At 51.1% G+C, this 24694-nt stretch overlaps 1 protein-coding gene across 2 annotated transcripts in view; it reads right to left on the bottom strand.

The window, feature by feature from the left end:
* The window catches only part of LOC147097209 (sentrin-specific protease 1-like), a 44820-nt gene that overhangs the window by 12829 nt on the left and 7297 nt on the right, over nucleotides 1–24694 (bottom strand). For both annotated transcript variants that reach the window (XM_085973096.1, XM_085973095.1), the window contains exons 4-8: nucleotides 21433–21496; nucleotides 19790–19828; nucleotides 14400–14484; nucleotides 8807–8986; nucleotides 7304–7435 (exon numbers count right to left, since the gene is read on the bottom strand). In XM_085973096.1, the coding sequence (XP_085829222.1) occupies nucleotides 7304–7435; nucleotides 8807–8986; nucleotides 14400–14484; nucleotides 19790–19828; nucleotides 21433–21496 (500 nt within the window). The remainder of the gene's footprint in view (nucleotides 1–7303; nucleotides 7436–8806; nucleotides 8987–14399; nucleotides 14485–19789; nucleotides 19829–21432; nucleotides 21497–24694) is intronic.

Raw genomic sequence — 24694 nt, forward strand, 5'->3', positions numbered from 1 at the left:
CTGCCCCTCCGACAGTGCGGTGCTCCCTCAGTACCGCCCCTCCGACAGTGCGGTGCTCCCTCAGCACTGCCCCTCCGACAGTGCAGCGCTCCCTCAGTACTGCCCCTTCGACAGTGTGGCGCTCCCTCAGTACTGCCCCTCCGACAGTACAGCACTCCCTCAGTACTGCCCCTCTGACATAGAAACATAGAAGATAGTAGCAGGAGTAGGCCATTCGGCCCCTCGAGCCTGCTCCGGCATTCAATGCGATCATGGCTGATCATCCGAATTCAGTACCCGGTCCCTGCTTTCTCCCCTTATCCCTTGATCCCTTTAGCCTTAAGAACTCCTTCTTGAATATATTTAATGTATTGGCCTCTACTGCCTTCTGTGGTAGAGAAATCCACAGGTTCACCACTCTCTGGGTGCAGAAATTCCTCCTCATTTCTGTCCTAAATGGACTACCCCTTATCCTTAGACTGTGACCCCTGGTTCTGGACTCCCCGACCATCGGGAACATCCTTCCTGCATCTAGTCTGTCCAGACCTGACAGAATTTTATAAGTTTCAATGAGATCCCCTCTCATTCTTCTAAACTCCAGCGAGTACAAGCCCAATCGACCCAATCTCTCCTCATACGTCATTCCTGCCATCCCAGGTATCAGCCTGGTGAATCTTCGCTGAACTCCTTTCATGGCAAGAACATCCTTCCTCAGATAAGGCGACCAAATCTGCACACAATACTCAAGGTGTGGTCTCACCAAGGCCCTGTGTAACTGCAGCAAGACATCCTTGTTCCTGTACTCGAACCCTCTCGCTACGAAGGCCAACATACCATTTGCCTTCTTAACCGCCTGCTGCACCTGCATGCTTACCTTCAGCGACTGGTGCACAAGGACACCCAGGCCTCGTTGCACTTCCCCTTCTCCCAATCTATTGCCATTCAGATAATAATCTGCCTTCCTGTTTTTGCCACCAAAGTGGATAACCTCACATTTATCCACGTTATATTGCATCTGCCATGCTTTTGCCCAATCACCCAACCTATCCAAATCATCCTGGAGTTTCTCGGCATCCTCCTCACAGCACACACGCCCACCCAGCTTTGTGTCGTCTGCAAACTTGGAGATATTACATCTAGTTCCCTTGTCTAGATCATTAATATATATTGTGAATAGCTGGGGTCCAAGGACCGATCCCTGCGGTACCCCAAGTCACTGCGGTGTGGTGCTCCCTCAGTACTGCCCCTCCAACAGTGCGGCGCTCCCTCAGTACTGCCCCTCCAACAGTGCGGCGCTCCCTCAGTACCGCCCCTCCGACAGTGCAGCGCTCCCTCAGTACTGCCCCTCAGACAGTGCAGTGCTCCCTCAGTACTGCCCCTCAGACAGTGCAGTGCTACCTCAGTACTGCCCCTCCGACAGTGCGGCGCTCCCTCCGTACCGCCCCTCCGACAGTGCGGCGCTCCCTCAGTACTGCCCCTCCAACAGTGTGGCGCCTCCGACAGTGCGGCGCTCCCTCAGTACTGCCCCTCCGACAGTGCGGCGCTCCCTCAGTACTGCCCCTCCGACAGTGCGGCGCTCCCTCAGTACTGCCCCTCCAACAGTGTGGTGCTCCCTCAGTACTGCGCCTCCGACAGTGCGGCGCTCCCTCAGTACCGCCCCTCCGACAGTGCGGCGCTCCCTCACTACTGCCCATCTGACAGTGCGGCGCTCCCTCAGTACTGCCCCCCGACAGTGCGGCGCTCCCTCAGTACACCCAAACATGGTCACAGTAAATAATAATTCTAATAGGTCTAAGAGCGTTAAAAAAACAAGCCTGAAGACTTGGTGAATAAGGTGGATGAATTAGCTGCGCAAATAGAGGTAAACAAATATGATTTGATTGGGATTACGGAAACATGGCTCCAGGGTGGTCAAGGCTGGGAACTCAACATCCAGGGGTATTCAATAATCAGGAAAGATAGGCAAAAAGGAAAGGGAGGTGGGGTAGCATTGCTGGTTAAAGAAGGGATTAACACAATTGTAAGGAAGGATATTAGCTCTGATGATGTGGAATCTGTATGGGTGGAACTGAGAAATACCAAGGGGCAGAAAACGCTAGTGGGAGTGGTATATAGACCGCCAAACAGTAATGCAGAGGTTGGGGATGGCATTAAAAGGGAAATTAGAGAAGCGTGCAATAAGGGCACAGCAGTCATCATGGGTGACTTTAATCTCCATATAGATTGGGCTAACCAAATTAGTAACAATACTGTGGAGGAGGAATTCCTGGAGTGTTTACGGGATGGTTTCCTGAACCAATATGTCGAGGAACCAACCAGAGATCAGGCCAGCTTAGACTGGGTATTATGTAATGAGAAAGAATTAATTAGCAATCTTGTTGTACGAGGCCCCTTGGGTCGGAGCGATCATAATATGATAGAATTCTTCATTAAGATGGAGAATGAAGTAGTTGACTCAGAGACTAGGGTCCTGAATTGAAATAAAGGAAACTATGATGGTCTGAGGCGTGAGTTGGGTAGGATTGATTGGGGAATGTCACTCAAAGGGTTGACGGTGGATAGGCAATGGCAAGCATTCAAAGACTGTATGGATGAACTACAGAAATTGTTCATCCCAGTATGGCATAAAAATAAAACAAAAAAGGTGACTCAACCGTGGCTAACAAGGGAAATTAGGGATAGCATAAGATCCAAGGAGAGGACATATAAATTGGCCAGAAAAAGCAGTAAACCTGAGGATTGGGAGCAGTTTAGGATTCAACAAAGGAGGACAAAGGGATTAATTAAGAAGGGGAAATAGAATATGAGAGTAAGCTTGCAGGGAACATAAAAACTGACTGTAAAAGTTTTTATATAGATATGTGAAGAGAAAAAGATTGGTGAAGTCAAACGTAGGTCCCTTGCAGTCAGAATCAGGGGAATTTATGATGGGTAACAAAGAAATGGCAGACCAACTAAATACATATTTTGGTTCTGTCTTCACAAAGGAGGACACAAATAACCTCCCAGAGATGTCGGGGAACATAGGGTCTGATGAAGGGGAGGAACTGAAAGAAATCAGTATTTGTAAGGAAATGGTGTTAGGGAAATTGATGGGACTGAAGGCCGAAAAATCCCCAGGGCCTAATAATCTACATCCTAGGGTACTTAAGGAAGTGGCCCTAGAAATAGTAGATGCATTGCTGATCATCTTCCAACATTCGATGGAATCTGGAACAGTACCCATGGATTGGAGGGTAGCTAATGTTACCCCACTATTCAAAAAAGGTGGTAGGGAGAACATAAGAAATAGGAGCAGGAGTAGGCCAATCGGCCCCTCGAGCCTGCTCCGCCATTCAATAAGATCATGGCTGATCTGATCCTAACTGCCAATCCACTATCACAGAACCATCTCCTGAATCTAACAGAATTAGACACACGAAATAGGAGCAGGATCAGGCTACACGGCCCCTGGGCCCGCTCCGCTACCCACAGGGCCATAACCGATCCGAACCTAGACTCATGTCCAAATTCCTGCCCGCTCCCCATAACCCTTAATTCCCTTTACTTCTAGGAAACTGTCTATTTCTGTTTTAAATTTATGTAATGATGTAGCTTCTACAGCTTTTTGGGGCAGCATATTCCATGGACCTACCACCCTCTGAGTGAAGTAGTTCCTCCTCATCTCAGTTTTGAAAGAGCAGCCCCTTATTCTACGACTATGTCCCCTAGTTCTAGTTTCACCCATCATCGGGAACATCTTCCCTGCATCCACCCGATCCAACCCCTTCACAATCTTATATGTTTCAATAAGATCGCCTCTCATTCTTCTGAACTCCAATGAGTAGAGTCCCAATCTACTCAACCTCTCCTCATATGTCCATCCCCTCATCCCCGGGATTAACCGAGTGAACCTTCTTTGTACTGACTCGAGAGCAAGTATGTCCTTTCTTAAGTATGGACACCAAAACTGTACGCAGTATTCCAGGTGCAGTCTCACCAATACCTTGTACAACTGAAGCAATACCTCCCTATTTTTATATTCTATCCCCTTAGCAATGAAAGCCAACATTCCATTGGCCTTCTTAATCACTTGCTGCGCCTGCATACTAACCTTTTGAGTTTCGTGCACCAGGACCCCCAGATCCCTTTGTACTTCAGTACTTTCCAGTTTCTTGCCATTAAGATAATAACTTGCTCTACGATTTTTCCTGCCAAAGTGCATAACCTCACACTTTCCAGTATTGTATTCCATCTGCCAAATCTCTGCCCACTTACTTAGCCTGTCTATGTCCCCTTGAAAGTTTTTTATGTCCTCCTCACTCACTACTTTCCCCCCCATCTTAGTATCATCTGCAAACTTTGATATGTTACACTCGGTCCCCTCCTCCAAATCGTTAATATAGATTGTAAAGAGTTGGGGACCCAGCACTGACCCCTGCGGAACACCACTAGTTACTGATTGCCAGTCTGAGAATGAACCATTTATCCCAACTCTCTGCCTTCTGTTAGATAGCCAATCCTCTATCCATGCCAGAATATTACCCCCAATCCCGTGATTTTTTATCTTAAGCAATAATCTTCTGTGTGGCACCTTGTCAAATGCCTTTTGGAAGTCTAAATACACTACGTCCACCCTTTATCCACCCTATACGTTACTTCCTCAAAGAACTCCAGCAAATTTGTCAAACATGACTTCCCCTTCATAAAACCATGCTGACTTTGTCCTATTAAATTATGATTATCCAAATGTCCTGTTACTGTCTCCTTAATAATGGACTCCAAAATGTTACCTACCACAGATGTTAGGCTATAGTTTCCAGCCTTCTGTCTACTGCCCTTTTTAAATAAGGGTGTTACATTAGCAGTTTTCCAGTCTGCCGGGACCATTGCCGAGTCCAGGGAGTTTTGGAAAATTATTACCAATGCATCCACAATCCCTACCGCCACTTCCCTCAAGACCCTAAGATGTAAGCCATCAGGTCCAGGTGATTTATCCGCCTTGAGTCCCATTATTTTACCGAGTACCACTTCCTTAGTGATTTTGATCGCGTTTAGCTCCTCCCCCCCTTTAGCCCCCTGTTTGTCCAGTGTTGGGATATTCTTAGTGTCTTCTACTGTAAAGACTGATATAAATTATTCATTCAGTGTTTTTGCCATCTCCATATTTCCCACCATTAATTTCCTGGTCTCATCCTCTAAGGGGCCAACATTTACTTGAGCCACCCTTTTTCTTTTTATATAACTATAAACACTCTTACTATCTGTTTTTATATTTTTTGCTAATTTACTTTCATAATCTATCTTCCCTTTCTTAATCAATCTTTCTGTTATTTTTTGCTGTCTTTTAAAGTTTTCCCAATCCTCTATCCTCCCACTAGATTTGGCTACCTTATATGCCCTTGTTTTTAGTCGAATACTATCCTTAATTTCTTTACTTAGCCACGGATGGCTGTCTTTTCTTTTACACCTTTTCTTCTCAGTGGAATATATATTTTTTGGAAGTTGTAAAATAACTCCTTAAATGTACACCACTGATCATGTATCGTCTTACCCTTTAATCTATTTTCCCAATCCACTCTACTCAATTCCGCTCTCATACCTTCATAGTCTCCTTTATTCAAGCTTAGCACGCTTGTTTGAGATCCAACCTTCTCACCCTCTAATTGAATATGGAATTCAACCATGTTATGGTCACTCATTCCAAGGGGATCCTTTACTAGGACATTTTTAATTAATCCTGTCTCGTTACACAGGACCAGATCTAAGGTTGCTTGCCCCCTGGTCGGTTCAGTTACATACTGCTCAAGAAAGCCATCCCTAATACACTCAATGAACTCATCCTCAAGGCAGCCCTGCCCAATTTGATTTGTCCAATTAATATGATAGTTAAAATCCCCCATAATTATAGATGTTCCCTTATTACAAGCCTCAACTATTTCCTGATAACGGGGAATTACAGACCGGTAAGCCTGACATCGGTAGTGGGGAAAATGCTAGAGTCCATTATAAAGGATGTAATAGCTGAGCACTTGGAAAACAGTGACAGGATCGGACAAAGTCAACATGGATTTACAAAAGGTAAATCGTGCTTGACTAATCTACTGGAATTTTTTGAGGATGTAACTGGTAAAATAGATAAGGGAGAACCAGTGGATGTGGGATATTTGGACTTTCAGAAGGCTTTCGATAAGGTACTGCATAAGAGGTTAGCGTGTAAAGTTAAGGGACATGGGATTGGGGGCAAGGCATTGACTTGGATAGAAAACTGGTTGACAGACAGAAAGCAGAGTTGGAATAAACGGGTCTTTTTCTGAGTGGCAGGCAGTGACTAGTGGGGTGCCGCAGGGATCGGTCCTTGGACCCCAGCTATTCACAATATATATTAATGATCTAGACGAGGGAACCAGATGTAACATCTCCAAATTTGCAGACGACACAAAGCTAGGTGGGCGTGTGTGCTGTGAGGAGGATACCGAGAAACTCCAGGATGATTTGGACAGGTTGGGTGATTGGGCTGAAGCAAGGCAGATGCAATATAATGTGGATAAATGTGAGGTTATCCACTTTGGTGGCAAAAACAGGAAGGCAGATTATGATTTGAATGGCAATAGATTGGGCGAAGGGGAAGTGCAACGAGACCTGGGTGTCCTTGTGCACCAGTCGCTGAAGGCAAGCATGCAGGTGCAGCAGGCCATTAAGAAGGCAAATGGTATGTTGGCTTTCGTAGCGAGAGGCTTTGTGTACAGGAACAAGGATGTCTTGCTGCAGTTGTACAGGGCCTTGGTGAGACCACATCTTGAGTATTGTGTGCAGTTTTGGTCGCCTTATCTGAGGAAGGATGTTCTTGCCATGAAAGGAGTTCAGCAAAGATTCACCAGGCTGATACCTGGGATGGCAGAAATGACGTATGAGGAGAGATTGGGTCGATTGGGCTTGTACTCGCTGGAGTTTAGAAGAATGAGGGGATCTCATTGAAACTTATAAAATTCTGACAGGACTGGACAGACTAGATGCAGGAAGGATGTTCCCGATGGCGGGGAAGTCCAGAACCAGGGGTCACAGTCTAAGGATAAAGGGTATGCCATTTAGGACAGAAATGAGGAGGAATTTCTTCTCTACTACAGAAGGCAGTTGAGGCCAATTCATTAAATATATTCATGAAAGAGTTGGATATATTTCTTAAGGCTAAAGGGATCAAGGGATATGGGGAGAAGGCAGGGACAGGGTACTGAATTTGGATGATCAACCATGATCTTATTGAATGGCGGAGCAGGCTCGAGGGGCCGACTCCTGCTCCTATCTTCGATGATTCTATGCTCCCCCATCCAGCAGTTCGCTTTACCTCATCGTTGAGCCAGTTGAGATGGTTGAGGGTGTGGATGTCCTTGCGTGTGATAGTCAGCCGGAATGCCTCGCTCAGCACCTCATCGGGATTCCCGGACCGGAACGCCCTCCGCACCTCGCTCTCCATTTCCTGCAACACACCAGGTCTGCAGACTAGCGCACCGTCAGGACACTCTCTGTCACGAGACAAACGTTATGACAGCCCCCAGCGGCACGCTGAGCTTATCCGGCAAGGGGGGCTGAGCGTCACCGAGCAGGAAAGGGCCAGGCTCCCTCCTCGGCCAGTGCTGAGTTAGCCAATCTCAGCCGGTGTGGTACTGAGCCCCAAACACACAAACACCGAGCCGTACTGTACCTGCCCTGGGATTGTTTGATGGGGACAGTGTAGAGGGAGCTTTACTCTGTATCTAACCCTGTGCTGTACCTGCCCTGGGAGTGTTTGATGGGAGAGTGTAGAGGGAGCATTACTCTGTATCTAACCCCGTGCTGTACCTGCCCTGGGAGTGTTTGATGAGGATAGTGTAGCGGGAGCATTACTCTGTATCTAACCCCGTGCTGTACCTGCCCTGGGAGTGTTTGATAGGACAGTGTAGCGGGAGCATTACTCTGTATCTAACGCGCGCTGTACCTGCCCTGGGAGTGTTTGATGGGAGAGTGTAGAGGGAGCATTACTCTGTATCTAACCCCGTGCTGTACCTGCCTTGGGAGTGTTTGATGAGGATAGTGTAGAGGGAGCATTACTCTGTATCTAACCCGTGCTGTACCTGCCCTGGGAGTGTTTGATGGGACAGTGTAGAGGGAGCTTTACTCTGTATCTAACCCCATGCTGTACCTGGCCTGGGAGTGTTTGATGGGGACAGTGTAGAGGGAGCATTACTCTGTATCTAACCCCGTGCTGTACCTGCCCTGGGAGTGTTTGATGGGAGAGTGTAGAGGGAGCATTACTCTGTATCTAACCCCGTGCTGTACCTGCCCTGGGAGTGTTTGATGGGACAGTGTAGAGGGAGCTTTACTCTGTATCTAACCCCATGCTGTACCTGCCCTGGGAGTGTTTGACGGGACAGTGTAGAGGGAGCTTTACTCTGTATCTAACCCCGTGCTGTACCTGCCCTGGGAGTGTTTGATGGGGACAGTGTAGAGGGAGCTTTACTCTGTATCTATCCCCGTGCTGTACCTGCCCTGGGAGTGTTTGACGGGACAGTGTAGAGGGAGCTTTACTCTGTATCTAACCCCGTGCTGTACCTGCCCTGGGAGTGTTTGATGGGACAGTGTAGAGGGAGCTTTACTCTGTATCTAACCCGTGCTGTACCTGCCCTGGGAGTGTTTGATGGGACAGTGTAGAGGGAGCTTTACTCTGTATCTATCCCCGTGCTGTACCTGCCCTGGGAGTGTTTGATGGGACAGTGTAGAGGGAGCTTTACTCTGTATCTATCCCCGTGCTGTACCTGCCCTGGGAGTGTTTGATGGGATAGTGTAGCGGGAGCATTACTCTGTACAGTACCTCAGTGAGCAACGGAAACTCCTCCTCTTCTTCATCAACCACCTTTGTTCTTGGCTTCTCCTGCTCCTCATCCTCGTCCTCCTGCGGGATATCTGCGATTGGGATCTCCTCAACCAGGGGCACCCTGAGATGTAGTTGAGCTGTGACTCGTTTGGACAGCGTATCCTTGTCATGCAGCCTCTACGACACAGACAGACACTCAGTAACTTGCTGCACGATTCCACATGTCAGTAACTGCGGCTCATCCTGTTCCTGTGTAACAGGCTCGAGGGGGCTGAATGGCCTCCTCCTGTTCCTGTGTAACAGGCCCGAGCGGGGCTGAATGGCCTCCTCCTGTTCCTAATGTAACAGGCTCGAGGGGGCTGAATGGCCTCCTCCTGTTCCTGTGTAACAGGCCCGAGCGGGGCTGAATGGCCTCCTCCTGTTCCTAATGTAACAGGCTCGAGGGGGCTGAATGGCCTCCTCCTGTTCCTGTGTAACAGGCCCGAGCGGGGCTGAATAGCCTCCTCCTGTTCCTAATGTTACAAGCTCGAGGGGGCTGAATGGGCCTCCTCCTGTTCCTAATGTTACAAGCTCGAGGGGGCTGAATGGCCTCCTCCTGTTCCTGTGTAACAGGCCCGAGAGGGGGCTGAATGGCCTCCTCCTGTTCCTAATGTTACAAGCTCGAGGGGGCTGAATGGCCTCCTCTTGTTCCTAATGTAACAGGCTCGAGAGGGGGCTGAATGGCCTCCTCCTGTTCCTAATATAACAGGCTCGAGGGGGGCTGAATGGCCTCCTCCTGTTCCTAATGTAACAGGCTCGAGGGGGCTGAATGGGCCTCCTCCTGTTCCTAATGTAACAGGCTCGAGGGGGATGAATGGCCTCCTCCTGTTCCTAATGTAACAGGCTCGAGAGGGGGCTGAATGGCCTCCTCCTGTTCCTAATATAACAGGCTCGAGGGGGGCTGAATGGCCTCCTCCTGCTGCTAATGTTACAAGCTCGAGGGGGCTGAATGGGCCTCCTCCTGTTCCTAATGTAACAGGCTCGAGGAGCTGAATGGTCTCCTCCTGTTCCTGTGCAACAGGCTCGAGGGGGCTGAATGGCCTCCTCCTGTTCCTAATGTAACAGGCTCTAGGGGCTGAATGGCCTCCTCCTGTTCCTAATGTAACAGGCTCGAGGGGGCTGAATGGCCTCCTCCTGTTCCTAATGTAACAGGCTCGAGGGGCAGAATGGCACCCCCCTTGACTACCCTTTTAATGCTAATATAATTGTAAAAACTTTGTGTCTGTTAATCTTGATATCCCTCGCCTGTTTCTTTTCAAATTCCCTTTTTGCAGCTCACACGGCCCCTCGAGCCTGTTCCGCCATTCAGTAAGATCATGGCTGATCTTCGACCTCACCTCCACCTGCCCGCCTGATCCCCGTATCCCTTGATTTACTCGTGCCCGAAAGTCTGTCGATCTCCGCCTTGAATATACTCAACGACTGAGCCCCCACAGCCCTCTGGGGCAGAGAATTCCAAAGATTCACCGCCCTCTGAGTGAAGAAATTCCTCCTCATCGCAGGAGGAATCAAGAAAACCAAGGAAATCATTGTGGACTTCAGGAAGTCTAAAGGCGGAAGTCACACCCCCATCCACATCCATGGGGCTGTGGTGGAAAGGGTGGACAGCTTTAAGTTCCTCGGAGTCCACATCACGGAAGACCTCTCCTGGTCCCTCAATACCTCCTCTCTGGTGAAGTAGGCCCAGCAGCGCCTATATTTCCTAAGGAGGCTGAAGGGATGTAACCTGTCACCCCTGATCCTCTCTAACTTTTACCGCTGCACAATAGAGAGCATCCTGACGAACTGTATCACAGTATGGTATGGCAGCTGTAGCTACTATGACCGGAAAGCCCTGCAGCGGGTAGTCAAAACTGCCCAACGCATTACCGGCACCTGGCTACCGACCATAGAGCACATATACCAGAAACGCTGTTTACGGAGGTCACGGTCCATCATCAAAGACCCTACCCACCCCAGCCACAGTCTGTTCGCCCCCCTGCCATCTGGGAGACGCTACAGATGCATTCGCACCCGAACGACCAGATTTAGGAACAGCTTCTTTCCCGGGGCTGTCATCCTACTGAACTCCACAAATAAACTCTAAAGCCTGCACATCTGCCAATGCACTTTATTATGGTTATGTTAATGTTAATGTATTACAAGCCAAATGTATGTTGAATGTTTAAATGTCTTAATCTAAATGTACACTCTCAGGAGCCGCAAGCCTACATTTCGTTGTACTGCACTTGTGCACTAACAATGACAATAAAAGTTGATTATGATTATTATTATAGGAGATTTAGCAAGTAGAGCTCTTGCCCCTCAAGGGTGGCATAGTGGTTAGCACTGTTGCCTCACAGCGCCAGGGACCCGGGTTCGAATCCGGCCTCGGGTGACTGTCTGTGTGGAGTTTGCACATTCTCCCCGTGTTTGCGCGGGTTTCCTCCGGGTGCTCCGGTTTCCTCCCACAGTCCAAAGATGTGCGGGTTAGGTTGATTGGCTATGATAAATTGACCCTTAGTGTTAGGGGGGATTAAATACGTGGGGTTACGGGGATAGGGTGGGATATGTGTCGGTGCAGGCTCGATGGGCTGAAATGGCCTCTATCTGCACTGTGGGATTTCTGTGGTATTTACTGGCCCTGTATTAATCTTTGAGCCACACTGAATTATCTATATTGAAATTAATTTGGCAATTACACGTCCATTGACGTCAGAAAACTACTGGGCACTTGGTCAAAGCTTTAATCAACTGTTTTGCATCATGGAGGTCTGGTTGTGTCCTTCACTAGTTCCCATTAAGAATGTCCTGCGCAAGCTGGGCCCGCGCCCGAGTATTTATGCTCTCCCTGGACAGCACCACCCGTAGGCCGCCCAGTATTATTTCATGAGTCTTTCTTCCATGAATGACTGATTCATGTCACCCATTCTGCAAGTTTATCAATGTCATCTTGTATTTTGTTGCAGTCCTCCTCAGCATTAACTGCGCCCGACCAATTTACATAGGATGTGCGGCACAGTAACAGGCCATTCGGCCCAACCAGTCCATGCCGGTGTTTATGCTACATTCAAGCCTCCTCCTATCTTTCCTCATCTAACTCTATCAGCGTAACCCTCTATTCCCTTCTCCCTCATATGCTTATCTAACTTCCCCTTAAATGCATCTGTACTAAATAAACTTGTCCCACGAGGAGACCAGGCCTATATGCCCTAGAATTTAGATGAATGAGAGGTGATTTCATTGAAACATATCACATTCTTACAGGGTGGATGCTGAGAGGCTGTTTCCCCCTGGCTGGGGAGTCTAGAACTAGGGGGCCAGAGTCTCAGGATAAGGGGTCGGCCATTTAGGGCTGATATGCTCTTATGTAAGAAATTCCTCCTCATAAGAAATAGGAGCAGGAGTAGGCCATACGGCCCCTCGGGCCTGCTCCGCCATTCAATAGGATCATGGCTGATCTGAATCTAGATTCACGTCCACTTCCCTGCCCTCTCCCCGTAACCCCTAATTCCCTTATCTGCTGGGAAAATGTCTATCTCCATTTTAAATTTATTTAATGTCGCAGCTTCCACAGCTCTCTGGGGTAGCAAATTCCATAGATTTAATACCCTCTGAGTGAAGAAGTTTCTCCTCATCTCAGTTTTGAAAGGGCAGTCCCTTATTCTAAGATTATGTCCCCTAGTTCTCGTCTCACCCATCAGTGGAAACATCCTCACCGCATCCACCCGATCAAGCCCCCTCACAATCTTATATGTTTCGATAAGATCGCCTCTCATTCTTCTGAACTCCAATGAGTAGAGGCCCAACCTACTCAACCTTTCCTCATACGTCAACCCCCTCATCTCTGGAATCAACTGAGTGAACCTTCTCTGAACCGCCTCGAGAGTAAGTATATCTTTTCTTAAATATGGAAACCAAAACTGTACGCAGTATTCCAGGTGTGGCCTCACCAATACCCTGTATAACTGCAGCAAGACTTCCCTGTTTTTATACTCCATCCCCCTCGCAATAAAAGCCAAGATTCCATTGGCCTTCCTGATCACCTGCTGCACCTGCATACTAACCTTCTGTGTTTCATGCACCAGGACCCCCAGATCCCTTTGTACTGTAGCACTTTGCAGTTTCTCTCCATTTAGATAATAACTTGCTCTTTGATTTTTTCTGCCAAAGTGCATAACCTCACACTTTCCAACATTATATTGCATCTGCCATCTTCACTCGGAGGGTGGTGAATCTTTGGAATTCTCTACCCCAGAGGGCTGTGGAGGCTCAGTCAATGGGCCAGAACTTCGGGTCCCCGCGGGTGAGTACGCGCTGGGTACTCACGGGTAGGCCCGACGAAAGTGCCGGTTTCGTGCACGCACTGCGCATGCGCGGGAAACCGGAACTTCCGTTCCCTTAAAGGAAGGGGTTCACGGGTCGAACGCGTGCGCCGGAGAGGCAGCGCCTACGCCTGGAACCTCCGGTTTTTTTTTTTGCAGGTTTCTCCGGGAGGGTAAGTCTCCAGGAGTTACACTTTTAAAAAGCAGTCGCAGGGCCTGCTTTTAACAAGGTAAGTGGTGAATTAAGTAAAATTAAAACATTTTTTCCACAGGTTTATTATTTTTAAATAAAGAAAGGTGAGTTTATTTTTAGCCCCGTTAGAATCTGTAATTAATTTTTTCCCAAATTTAAATTATCGTTTAAAGTCTTAGTTATGTTTTGGGGCTGAATTGTATTCATGGATTTGTCAGCTCTTCCTGTCAAATCTATGAATAGAGATTCCCTGCTACCATTGGCTCTCCATGGCCCATGTGATCCCAGGGGACGCTTCAAACTACCTGCGCCCCTGGGATACACAAGTACTGCGCGCCGGCTGTTGGAGGAGGCCCAGGGTCGGAATCCCACGCGGGCCCACAGCTCAACGGCCGGCGCGCTAGGTAAGTGCAGGTCGGGGGCTTGCACCCGCGGGAAGCCCCCGACCCGAATTTCTGGGCCATTGAGTATAGTCAAGGCTGAGCTCGATCGATTTTTGAGACGCTCGGGGAAACAAGGGACATGGGGGGGATAGGGCGGGAAAGTGGAGTGGAGGTCGAAGATCAGCCATGATCTTACTGAATGGCGGAAAAGGCTCGAGGGGGCTGAATGACCTCCTCCTGCTCCAATGCTTATTCACCTCAACCACCCCCTGTGGTAGCGAGTTCCACATTCTCACCACTCTCTGGGTAAAGAAGTTTCTCCTGAATTCCCCATTGGATTTCTTGGCGACTATCTTCTATTGCTTTGGTGTCGCGCCGCACATTTTTAAACTGTGCTTCCGATTCCAGAGTCCAAACCGTTGATGCGAATGGTGAACAGCAGTGGTCCCCAGCCCCGATCCTTGCGCAACACCACTCTCCCCCCCACAACCTTCTGCCAGTTCCGAGTAGCTTCCCTTAACCCTTGCTCTGGGTTTACTGTTCTGCAGCCTGCGCGCTATCCGTTCTGCTACTCGCGTTCCCCCTCAACTGACTCCGCGCGCGCGCTGGCCTCGGTGAAGGGACCGCAGGATAAGTCAGCGCACGAGGGAACGAGTTGTACGGCAGCGTACCTGCTGTTTAAGGCGGTCCGCCAAGGCCTCCTGCTCTTCAATCAGTCGTCGTCTCTCGCGGGCCCGGGAGTCGTACATGCTCGTGCTGATCCACAGGATAGAGTTTACACAAGTCAGTACACGTAAAGCCCATAGTCGGACAATTCCTCCAACCGTCTATCCCTCCTCCTTAAAGCCCACCGGGTTTTTGGATGCCCCTCTTCGATCACCTCCACCTCTGGCAAGGTGTCCCAATTCTTTCCCAACCCCGGTGAAGTGCCTTGGTTTGTGTTCTTGCTATGTTGGGCGATTGGGCAGATGCACGGCAGATGCAGTATAATGTGGATAAATGCGAGGTTATCCACTTTGGTGGCAAAAACAGGAAGGCAGATTATTATCTGAACGACAATAGATTGGGAGAAGGGGAAGTGCAACGAGACCTGGGTGTCCTTGTGCACCAGTCGCTGAAGGTAAGCATGCAGCTGCAGCAGGCGGTTAAGGCGGCAAATGGTATGTTGGCCTTCATAACGAGAGGGTTCGAGTACAGGAGCAAGGATGTCTTGCTGCAGTTGTACAGGGCCTTGGTGAGACCGCACCTTGAGTATTGTGTGCAGTTTTGGTCGCCTTATCTGAGGAAGGATGTTCTTGCCATGGAGGGAGTGCAGCGAAGATTCACCAGGCTGATACCTGGGATGGCAGGAATGACATATGAGGAGAGATTGGGCTTATACTCGCTGGAGTTTAGAAGTATGAGAGGGGATCTCATTGAAACTTATAAAATTCTAACAGGACTAGACAGACTAGATGCAGGAAGGATGTTCCCGATGGCCGGGGAGTCCAGAACCAGGGGTCATGGTCTAAGGATAAGGGGTAAGCCATTTAGGACAGAGATGAGGAGGAATTTCTTCACCCAGAGAGTGGTGAACCTGTGGAATTCTCTACCACACAGGGCAGTTGAGGCCAATTCATTAAATATATTCAAGAAGGAGTTAGATATATTTCTTAAGGCTAAAGGGATCAAGGGATAGGGGGAGAAGACAGGGACAGGGTACTGAATTTGGATGATCAGCCATGATCTCATTGAATGGCGGAGCAGGCTTGAGGGGCCGAATGGCCTACTCCTGCTCCTATCTTCTATGTTTCTATGTTAAGAGGCGCAGTGGAAACGCGATGCTGTTGTTCTCGCCCATCTTGAGACCATTTCCGCCACGCCAGCCTCCCCATCCAAACCCCGACTGCCCGCATGTCCACCCCCGCCACACTCAGCTCCGCATCCTCCTCTCGTCCCGTGTACAGGTTCGCGCCTTATTTTTTATCTCTATGTTAGTTCTGTTGACGACGTCCTCGGGAGTGCGTCAGTATTTACAGGGGGTCCCCGGGAGTGTGTCAGTATTTACAGGGAGTTCCCGGGAGTGAGTCAGTATTTACAGGGGGTCCCCGGGAGTGTGTCAGTATTTACAGTGGGTCCCTGGGGAGTGTGTCAGTATTTACAGGGGGTCCCCGGGAGTGTGTCAGTATTTACAGGGGGTCCCCGGGAGTGTGTTAGTATTTACAGGGGTTCCCTGGGAGTGTGTCAGTATTTACAGTGGGTCCCCGGGAGTGTGTCAGTATTTACAGGGGGTCCCCGGGAGTGTGTCAGTATTTACAGTGGGTCCCTGGGGAGTGTGTCAGTATTTACAGGGGGTCCCCGGGAGTGTGTCAGTATTTACAGGGAGTTCCCGGGAGTGAGTCAGTATTTACAGGGGGTCCCCGGGAGTGTGTCAGTATTTATAGGGGGTGCCCGGGAGTGTATCAGTATTTACAGGGGGTCCCCGGGAGTGTGTTAGTATTTACAGGGAGTCCCCAGGAGTGTGTCAGTATTTACAGGGGGTCCCAGGAGTGTGTCAGTATTTACAGGGGTTCCCTGGGAGTGTGTCAGTATTTACAGGGGGTCCCCGGGAGTGTGTCAGTATTTACAGGGGGTCCCCGGGAGTGTGTCAGTATTTACAGGGGGTCCCCGGGAGTGTGTCAGTATTTACAGTGGGTCCCCGAGAGTGTGTCAGTGTTTACAGGGGGTCCCCGGGAGTGTGTCAGTATTTATAGGGGGTGCCCGGGAGTGTATCAGTATTTACAGTGGGTCTCCGGGAGTGTGTCAGTATTTACAGGGTGTCTCCGGGAGTGTGTCAGTATTTACAGGGGGGGTCCCCGGGAGCGTGTCAGTATTTACAGGGAGTCCCCGGGGTTGTGTCAGTACACACGCGACTCCGAGAGAGTGTCAGTGTTTACAGGTGCTCCCCGAGAATTTGTCTTTATTTACATGGGGTCCCCGGGAGTGTGTTAATATTTACAGGGTATCCCCGGGAGTGTGTCAGTATTTACAGGGAGTCCCTGGGATTGTGCCAGTATTTACAGGGAGTCCCTGGGAGTGTGTCAGTATTTACAGGGAGTCCTGGGAGTGTGTCCGTATTTACATGGGGTCCCCGGGAGTGTGTCAGTATTTACAGGGGGTCCCCGGGAGTGTGTCAGTATTTACAGGGGGTCCCCGGGAGTGTGTCAGTATTTACAGGGGGGTCCCTGGGGAGTGTGTCAGTAATGAAAGTGGGTCCCGGGGAGTGTGTCAGTATTTATAGGGGATTCCCGGGAGTGTGTCAGTAATTACAGGGGGTCCCCGGGGAGTGTGTCAGTATTTACAGGGGGTCCCAGGGAGTGTGTCAGTATTTACAGGGGGTCCTCAGGAGTGTGTGTGTCAGTATTTACAGGGGGTCTCCGGGAGTGTGTCAGTATTTACTGGGAGTCCCCGGGAGTGTGTCAGTATTTACAGGGAGTCCCCGGGAGTGTGTCAGTATTTACAGGGGGACCCCGGGAGTGTGTCAGTATTTACAGGGGGTCCCCGGGAGTGTGTCAGTATTTACAGGGGGTCCCCGGGAGTGTGCCAGTATTTACAGGGGGTCCCCGGGAGTGTGTCAGTATTTACAAGGGGTCCCCGGGAGTGTGTCAGTATTTACAGGGGGTCCCTGGGATTGTGGCAGTATTTACAGGGGGTCCCCGGGAGTGTGTCAGTATTTACATGGAGTCCCCAGGAGTGTGTCTTTATTTACTGGGAGTCCCCAGGAGTGTGTCAGTATTTACAGGGGGTCCCCGGGAGTGTGTCAGTATTTACAGGGGTTCCCCGGGAGTGTGTCAGTATTTACAGGGGGTCCCAGGGAGTGTGTCAGTATTTACATGGGGTCCCCGGGAGTGTGTCAGTATTTACAGGGGTTCCCCGGGAGTGTGTCAGTATTTACAGGGGGTCCCAGGGAGTGTGTCAGTATTTACAGGGGGTCCCCGGGAGTGTGTCAGTATTTACAGGGGTTCCCAGGGAGTGTGTCAGTATTTACAGGGGGTCCCCGGGAGTGTGTCAGTATTTACATGGGGTCCCCGGGAGTGTGTCAGTATTTACAGGGGGTCCTCAGGAGTGTGTCAGTATTTACAGGGGGTCCCCGGGAGTGTGTCAATATTTACGGGGTGTCCCTGGGATTGTGGCAGTATTTACAGGGGGTCCCCGGGAGTGTGTCAGTATTTACAAGGGGTCCCTGGGAGTGTGTCAGTATTTACAGTGGGCCTCCGGGAGTGTGTCAGTATTTACAGCGGGGGTCCCCGGGAGTGTGTCAGTATTTACAGGGAGTCCCCGGGGTTGTGTCAGTACACACGCGACTCCGAGAGAGTGTCAGTGTTTACACGTGCTCCCCGAGAATTTGTCTTTATTTACATGGGGTCCCCGGGAGTGTGTTAATATTTACAGGGAGTCCCCGGGATTGTGTCAGTATTTACAAGGAGTCCCCGGGATTGTGTCAGTATTTACAGGAAGTCCCTGGGAGTGTGTCAGTATTTACAGGGGGTCCCCGAGAGTGTGTCAGTATTTACAGGGGGTCCCCGGGGGTGTGTCAGTATTTACAGGGGGGTCCCTGGGGAGTGTGTCAGTAATTAAAGTGGGTCCCCGGGGAGTGTGTCAGTATTTACGGTGGGGGGACCCCGGGAGAGAGACAGTACACACAGGGACGCCCCGGGAAAGTGTCAGTACACACGCGACTCCGAGAGAGTGTCAGTATTTACAGGGGCTCCCCGAGAATTTGTCTTTACTTGCAGGGAGTCCCCGGGAGTGTGTCAGTATTTATAGGGGGTCTCCGGGGGTGTGTCAGTATTTACAGGGGGGTCCCCGGGAGTGTGTCAGTATTTACAGGGGGTCTCCGAGAGTGTGTCCGTATTTACATGGGGTCCCCGGGAGTGCGTCAGTATTTACAGGGGGTCCCTGGGAGTGTGTCAGTATTTACAGGGGGTCCCCGGGAGTGTGTCAGTGTTTACAGGGGGTCCCCGGGGAGTGTGTCAGTATTTACAGGGGGTCCCCGGGAGTGCGTCAGTATTTACAGGGTGTTCCCCGGGAGTGTGTCAGTATTTACAGGGGGTCCCCGGGAGTGTGTCAGTATTCACAGGGGGTCCCGTGAGTGTGTCAGTATTTACAAGGGGTCCCCGGGAGTGTGTCAGTATTCACAGGGGGTCCCGGGAGTGTGTCAGTATTTACAGGGGGTCTCCGGGAGTGTGTCAGTATTTACAAGGGGTCCCTGGGAGTGTGTCAGTATTCACAGGGAGTCCCCGGGAGAGTGTCAGTATTTACAGGGAGTCCCCAGGAGAGTGTCAGTATTCACAGGGGGTCCCCGGGAGTGTGTCAGTATTTACAAGGGGTCCCCGGGAGTGTGTCAGTATTCACAGGGGGTCCCGGGAGTGTGTCAGTATTTACAGGGGGTCACCGGGAGTGTGTCAGTATTTACAAGGGGTCCCCGGGAGTGTGTCAGTATTCACAGGGGGTCCCGGGAGTGTGTCAGTATATACAGGGGGTCTCCGGGAGTGTGTCAGTATTCACAGGGGGTCCCCGGGAGTGTGTCAGTATTTACAGGGGGTCCCCGGGAGTGTGTCAGTATTCACAGGGAGTCTCCAGGAGAGTGTCAGTATTCACAGCGTGTTCTGTAAAGGCGTGGCACAAAGACGAGCCCTTTCTTCCTCTGTGTTCTGCCCCGGGGCAGGTACTCCTGGCCTCTGCCCCGATCGGTGGGACTAATTTGAGGGAATCGCGCGAAGTGCAACTGCGATTTCCTGATGTGCGATTGCTGTCTGATATTAAACCGATAGCAAGACACCATTTGCCATAACGGCATCACTTTGAATCTCTGGACACCCAGCACGAGGACAGGGCAGTGACCTGACCCTCGAGGTCGCGGGTTGACTCTGCCAGGGATTCTTTGGGGGGGGGGGGGGGAGGTGTTTATAAACTGGCGTTTCGGGGGCCACTCTGCGAGATTCTGCCCGTCTCTCAACAACAAGAATAAAGCAGGGGGCCCGCTCCTAACCGTCGTGATTTAGTTTCAGTTTCTGATGTAGCTCGGGGGAATAAAACTCACAGCTCTTTGATCCAATGCACTGCGTCGAAGTCGGGCATCCTGCAAAAAAAAAACCAAAGAGGTAGAGAGAGAAAGAGCGTTAGCACATCGAAGGTAGTGAAGAACCCAGGGGTTGGCCTCGAGTCAAGTCTCATTCCAGTTCCCCCCAATCTCCTCTCCCGAGGGCGCCAACTCTCGCCGGGGGTGCGGGTTCCATAGCCCCCCGGCCGCCTCCCCTCACCCGTGAACCTGGATGATATTGAACTGTGGAGGGCATCGCAACCGAGCCCGAGTCCTGCCATCACGTCACACACACACACACTTTCCAGCAGGAGATCACTGTCCAATCAAACACTCTCAGGGCAGGTACAGCACGGGGTTAGATACAGAGTAAAGCTCCCTCTACACTGTCCCATCAAACACTCCCAGGGCAGGTACAGCACGGGTTAGATACAGAGTAAAGCTCCCTCTACACTGTCCCATCAAACACTCCCAGGGCAGGTACAGCACGGGTTAGATACAGAGTAAAGCTCCCTCTACACTGTCCCATCAAACACTCCCAGGGCAGGTACAGCATGGGTTAGATACAGAGTAAAGCTCCCTCTACACTGTCCCATCAAACACTCCCAGGGCAGGTACAGCACGGGGTTAGATACAGAGTAAAGCTCCCTCTACACTGTCCCATCAAACACTCCCAGGGCAGGTACAGCACGGGGTTAGATACAGAGTAAAGCTCCCTCTACACTGTCCCCATCAAACACTCCCAGGGCAGGTACAGCACGGGTTAGATACAGAGTAAAGCTCCCTCTACACTGTCCCATCAAACACTCCCAGGGCAGGTACAGCACAGGGTTAGATACAGAGTAAAGCTCCCTCTACACTGCCCCATCAAACACTCCCAGGGCAGGTACAGCACGGGGTTAGATACAGAGTAAAGCTCCCTCTACACTGCCCCATCAAACACTCCCAGGGCAGGTACAGCACGGGGTTAGATACAGAGTAAAGCTCCCTCTACACTGTCCCATCAAACACTCCCAGGGCAGGTACAGCATGGGTTAGATACAGAGTAAAGCTCCCTCTACACTGTCCCCATCAAACACTCCCAGGGCAGGTACAGCATGGGTTAGATACAGAGTAAAGCTCCCTCTACACTGTCCCATCAAACACTCCCAGGGCAGGTACAGCACGGGTTAGATAGAGTAAATCTCCCTCTACACTGTCCCATCAAACACTCCCAGGGCAGGTACAGCACGGGTTAGTTACAGAGTAAAGCTCCCTCCCCATTGTCCCATCAAACACTCCCAGGGCAGGTACAGCACGGGTTAGATACAGAGTAAAACTCCCTCTACACTGTCCCATCAAACACTCCCAGGGCAGGTACAGCATGGGGTTAGATACAGAGTAAAGCTCCCTCTACACTGTCCCATCAAACACTTCCAGGGCAGGTACAGCACGGGGTTAGATACAGAGTAAAGCTCCCTCTACACTGTCCCATCAAACACTCCCAGGGCAGGTACAGCACGGGGTTAAATACCCAGTAAAGCTCCCTGTGAGTAAATGTGCCACAGTTTCTGGGTGTTCTTGGGGTTTGAGCGAGGGTCAGGAGGCGTGCCTGGTGACGGGAGTGGAGCTGTGAGCCGAGAGCTGTGTAGAACAGTCCTTACCTCGCACGGTCGCGTCTCGGAGCCTCTTTCACCCTGACCACAATCACCGATTCAGAGTCTGATCCTGTGGACACACAGAACAACACTCAAGCTTCTGGACTCAACACGGAGTTCAACAATTTCCGACTATAACCCCTGCCCCCATTTTTCAGGCTGTTTACGATCTTGCCATCCCCATCTCCTACCTCCTACCCTAGCACAGAATATGACGATACAAAGATGGGAGGGAAAGCAGTGAGTGAGGAGGACATAAAAAACCTGCAAAAGGACATAGACAGGCTAAGTGAGTGGGCAGAAATTTGGCAGATGCAATCTAATGTTGGAAAGTGTGAGGTTATGCACTTTGGCAGAAAAAATCTAAGAGCAAGTTGTGGTAAACCACTGTTTGTATTCCACTGTGTACATGCCTGTACATGCCTCGGCTGACTCCTCCCACGAGTCCAGGTATAAAGGTGACTGCTCCACAGTCCCTCTGTATTCTGGACCGGTCGACCACTCGAGGCACACCTTCATTCTCTTGTTAATAAAAGCCTGTTAGTTACTCGCTTAATCTCAGTCTTTTGAGTTATTGATAGCGCATCAATTTTATTAACAAGATTTTTATAATGGAGAAGATCCTCACACCAGCATGCCTGGACTTAGACCATCGGGAGGCGGACTCATCCACCAAGTTTACTCACTGGCTTAGGTGTTTTGAAAAATTCCTGATCGCCTCCGCTGCAACGGTCAAATCGGACGAGGACAAACTGGATGTCCTGACCTCCAAAGTGAACCACCGAGTGTACTCGGTCATCCAGGACGCGACCTCGTACGCGGATGCTATCAAGCTCCTCAAGGACCAGTACACGCGCCCAGTGAACGAGGTGTACGCTAGGCACCTCCTGGGGAGTCGTAAACAACAACCTGGGGAATCGACCGAGGAATACCTTCAGGCACTGTCTGTGCTTGGCCGGGCCTGTGGTTCTAAGGATGTAAAGGCCGCCGTGTACACAGAGGAACTTATCCGGGACGCTTTTGTAGCGGGCCACAGATCCAATTACACCCGACAGCGACTGTTGGAGCAGAGTGACCTCGATCTCAACAAGGCCTCTGAACTCGCACGATCATTGGACGCAGCCTACCGGGGCATGGATGCCTACTCCTCTGCACCGTGGTCGCCGCGGGGAACGACAGCCTGGGACACGGTAGGGCCGTCTCATAGCGCCGTGCCACCCCAGCCACATCCCAGCAACGGCCCAACTACCGCAGCAGTGTCCCAAGGACAGACAGCAGTGCCCCAAGGCCAGAAATGCTACTTCTGTGGCCAGGCCAAACACCCCAGAGCGCGCTGCCCGGCGAAAAATGCGATCTGCTCGGGCTGCGGGAAGAAGGGACACTACGCCAGCGTCTGCAGAGCCAAAGCCACCCCGAACCCCAGCAGCGCCGCGTGTGTGGGCCGCCATCTTGGGCCTCCCCAGCCATGTGCGAACCACCGGAACAGCAGCCATTTTGGACGCCTCCAGCCACATGGGGATCATGGACGCCGCCATCTTGGACGACAGCCGGGACACAACAGGCCCCCAACACCGCCTCATCTGATACCCGCAGCGACACACCGACCCCTACGCTGGCCTCCGTTACGCTGGACCAAGCGAGACCGCACCAACTGGCCCGGTCCACAATGGACATTAAGGTAAATGGTCACGAAACAATCTGCCTTTTTGACTCTGGGAGCATGGAGAGCTTCATCCACCCCGACACGGTGCGGCGTTGCTCTCTCCCAGTCCTGCCTGCGCACCAGCGGATTTCTATGGCCTCCGAGTCCCAGTCGGCGGACATTGGCGGCTACTGCGTGGTGACACTTGTAGTAGACGGGGCTGTGTACGATAATTTTAAACTTCTGGTCCTGCCCCACCTCTGCGCTGCCGTTCTACTGAGGTTAGATTTTCAGTGCCACCTTAAAAGTGTTATGATGGCGTATGGTGGACCCCTCCCCCCACTCACAGTCCGCAGCCAGCAGCTTCAAAATTGCCCGCTGCGCACCAGGTGCAACCTCTCCACACTCACCCCCCCCCCCCCAACTGTTTGCTAACCTCACCCCCGACTGTAAGCCCATCGCCACAAAGAGCAGGCGATACAGTGCCGGGGACAGGGTTTTCATTAAAACCGAAGTGGAGTGGCTCCTGAAGGAGGGGATTATTGAGGGCAGCACCAGCCCGTGGCGAGCCCAGGTTGTGGTCGTTAAGACCGGCGAGAAGCAGCGCCTGGTCATCGACTACAGCCAGACAATAAATCGCTACACCCTGCTGGACGCTTACCCACTCCCCCGCATAGCTGATATGGTCAACCAGATCGCGCAGCACCGCGTCTTCTCGACCATTGACCTGAAATCAGCGTACCACCAGCTCCCTATCCGCCCTGAGGACCGCCAGTATACTGCCTTTGAGGCAAACGGCCGCCTCTATCACTTCCTTAGGGTTCCCTTTGGCGTCACCAACGGGGTCTCCGTCTTCCAAAGGGAGATGGACCGGATGGTCGATCAAAATGCATTGCAGGCCACTTTCCCATATCTGGACAATGTGACCATCTGCGGCCATGACTTGCAGGACCATGACGCAAACCTCGAAAAATTCCTCCGCACCGCCCAACTCCTGAACCTGACGTATAACAAGGAGAAGTGCATATTCCGCACAACCTGCCTCACCATCCTTGGCTGTGTTGTGGAACACGGAGTCATCGGTCCCGACCGGATGCGTCCCCTTATGGAACTCCCACTGCCTCAAGGCCCTGAAGAGGTGCCTAGGGGTTTTCTCCTATTACGCCCAGTGGGTCCCCTACTATGCGGACAAGGCCCGTCCGCTGATCAAGTCCACCTCCTTTCCCGTGACGGCAGAGGCCCGCTTAGCCTTCCACCGTATCAAGGATGACATTGCCAAAGCCACCATGCACGCAGTGGACGAATCCATCCCCTTCCAGGTGGAAAGCGACGCGTCCGACTTTGCCCTGGCCGCTACCCTTAATCAGGCGGGGAGACCCGTGGCCTTCTTTTCACGAACCCTCCAGGGCCCGGAGACCAGACACTCCGCTGTCGAGAAGGAGGCCCAGGCTATTGTGGAGGCTGTGCGTCATTGGAGGCACTACCTGGCCGGAAAACGATTTACCCCGCTCACTGACCAGCGTTCAGTTGCTTTTATGTTCAACAACAAGCAGAGGGGCAAAATCAAAAATGACAAGATCTTGAGGTGGAGAATCGAACTTTCCACCTACAATTACGAGATCTTGT

The sequence above is a fragment of the Somniosus microcephalus genome, chromosome 33 (genome assembly GCF_052327205.1).
Source record: "Somniosus microcephalus isolate GS21.2 chromosome 33, FLI_Smic_1.0, whole genome shotgun sequence".
Taxonomy (NCBI): domain Eukaryota; kingdom Metazoa; phylum Chordata; class Chondrichthyes; order Squaliformes; family Somniosidae; genus Somniosus; species Somniosus microcephalus.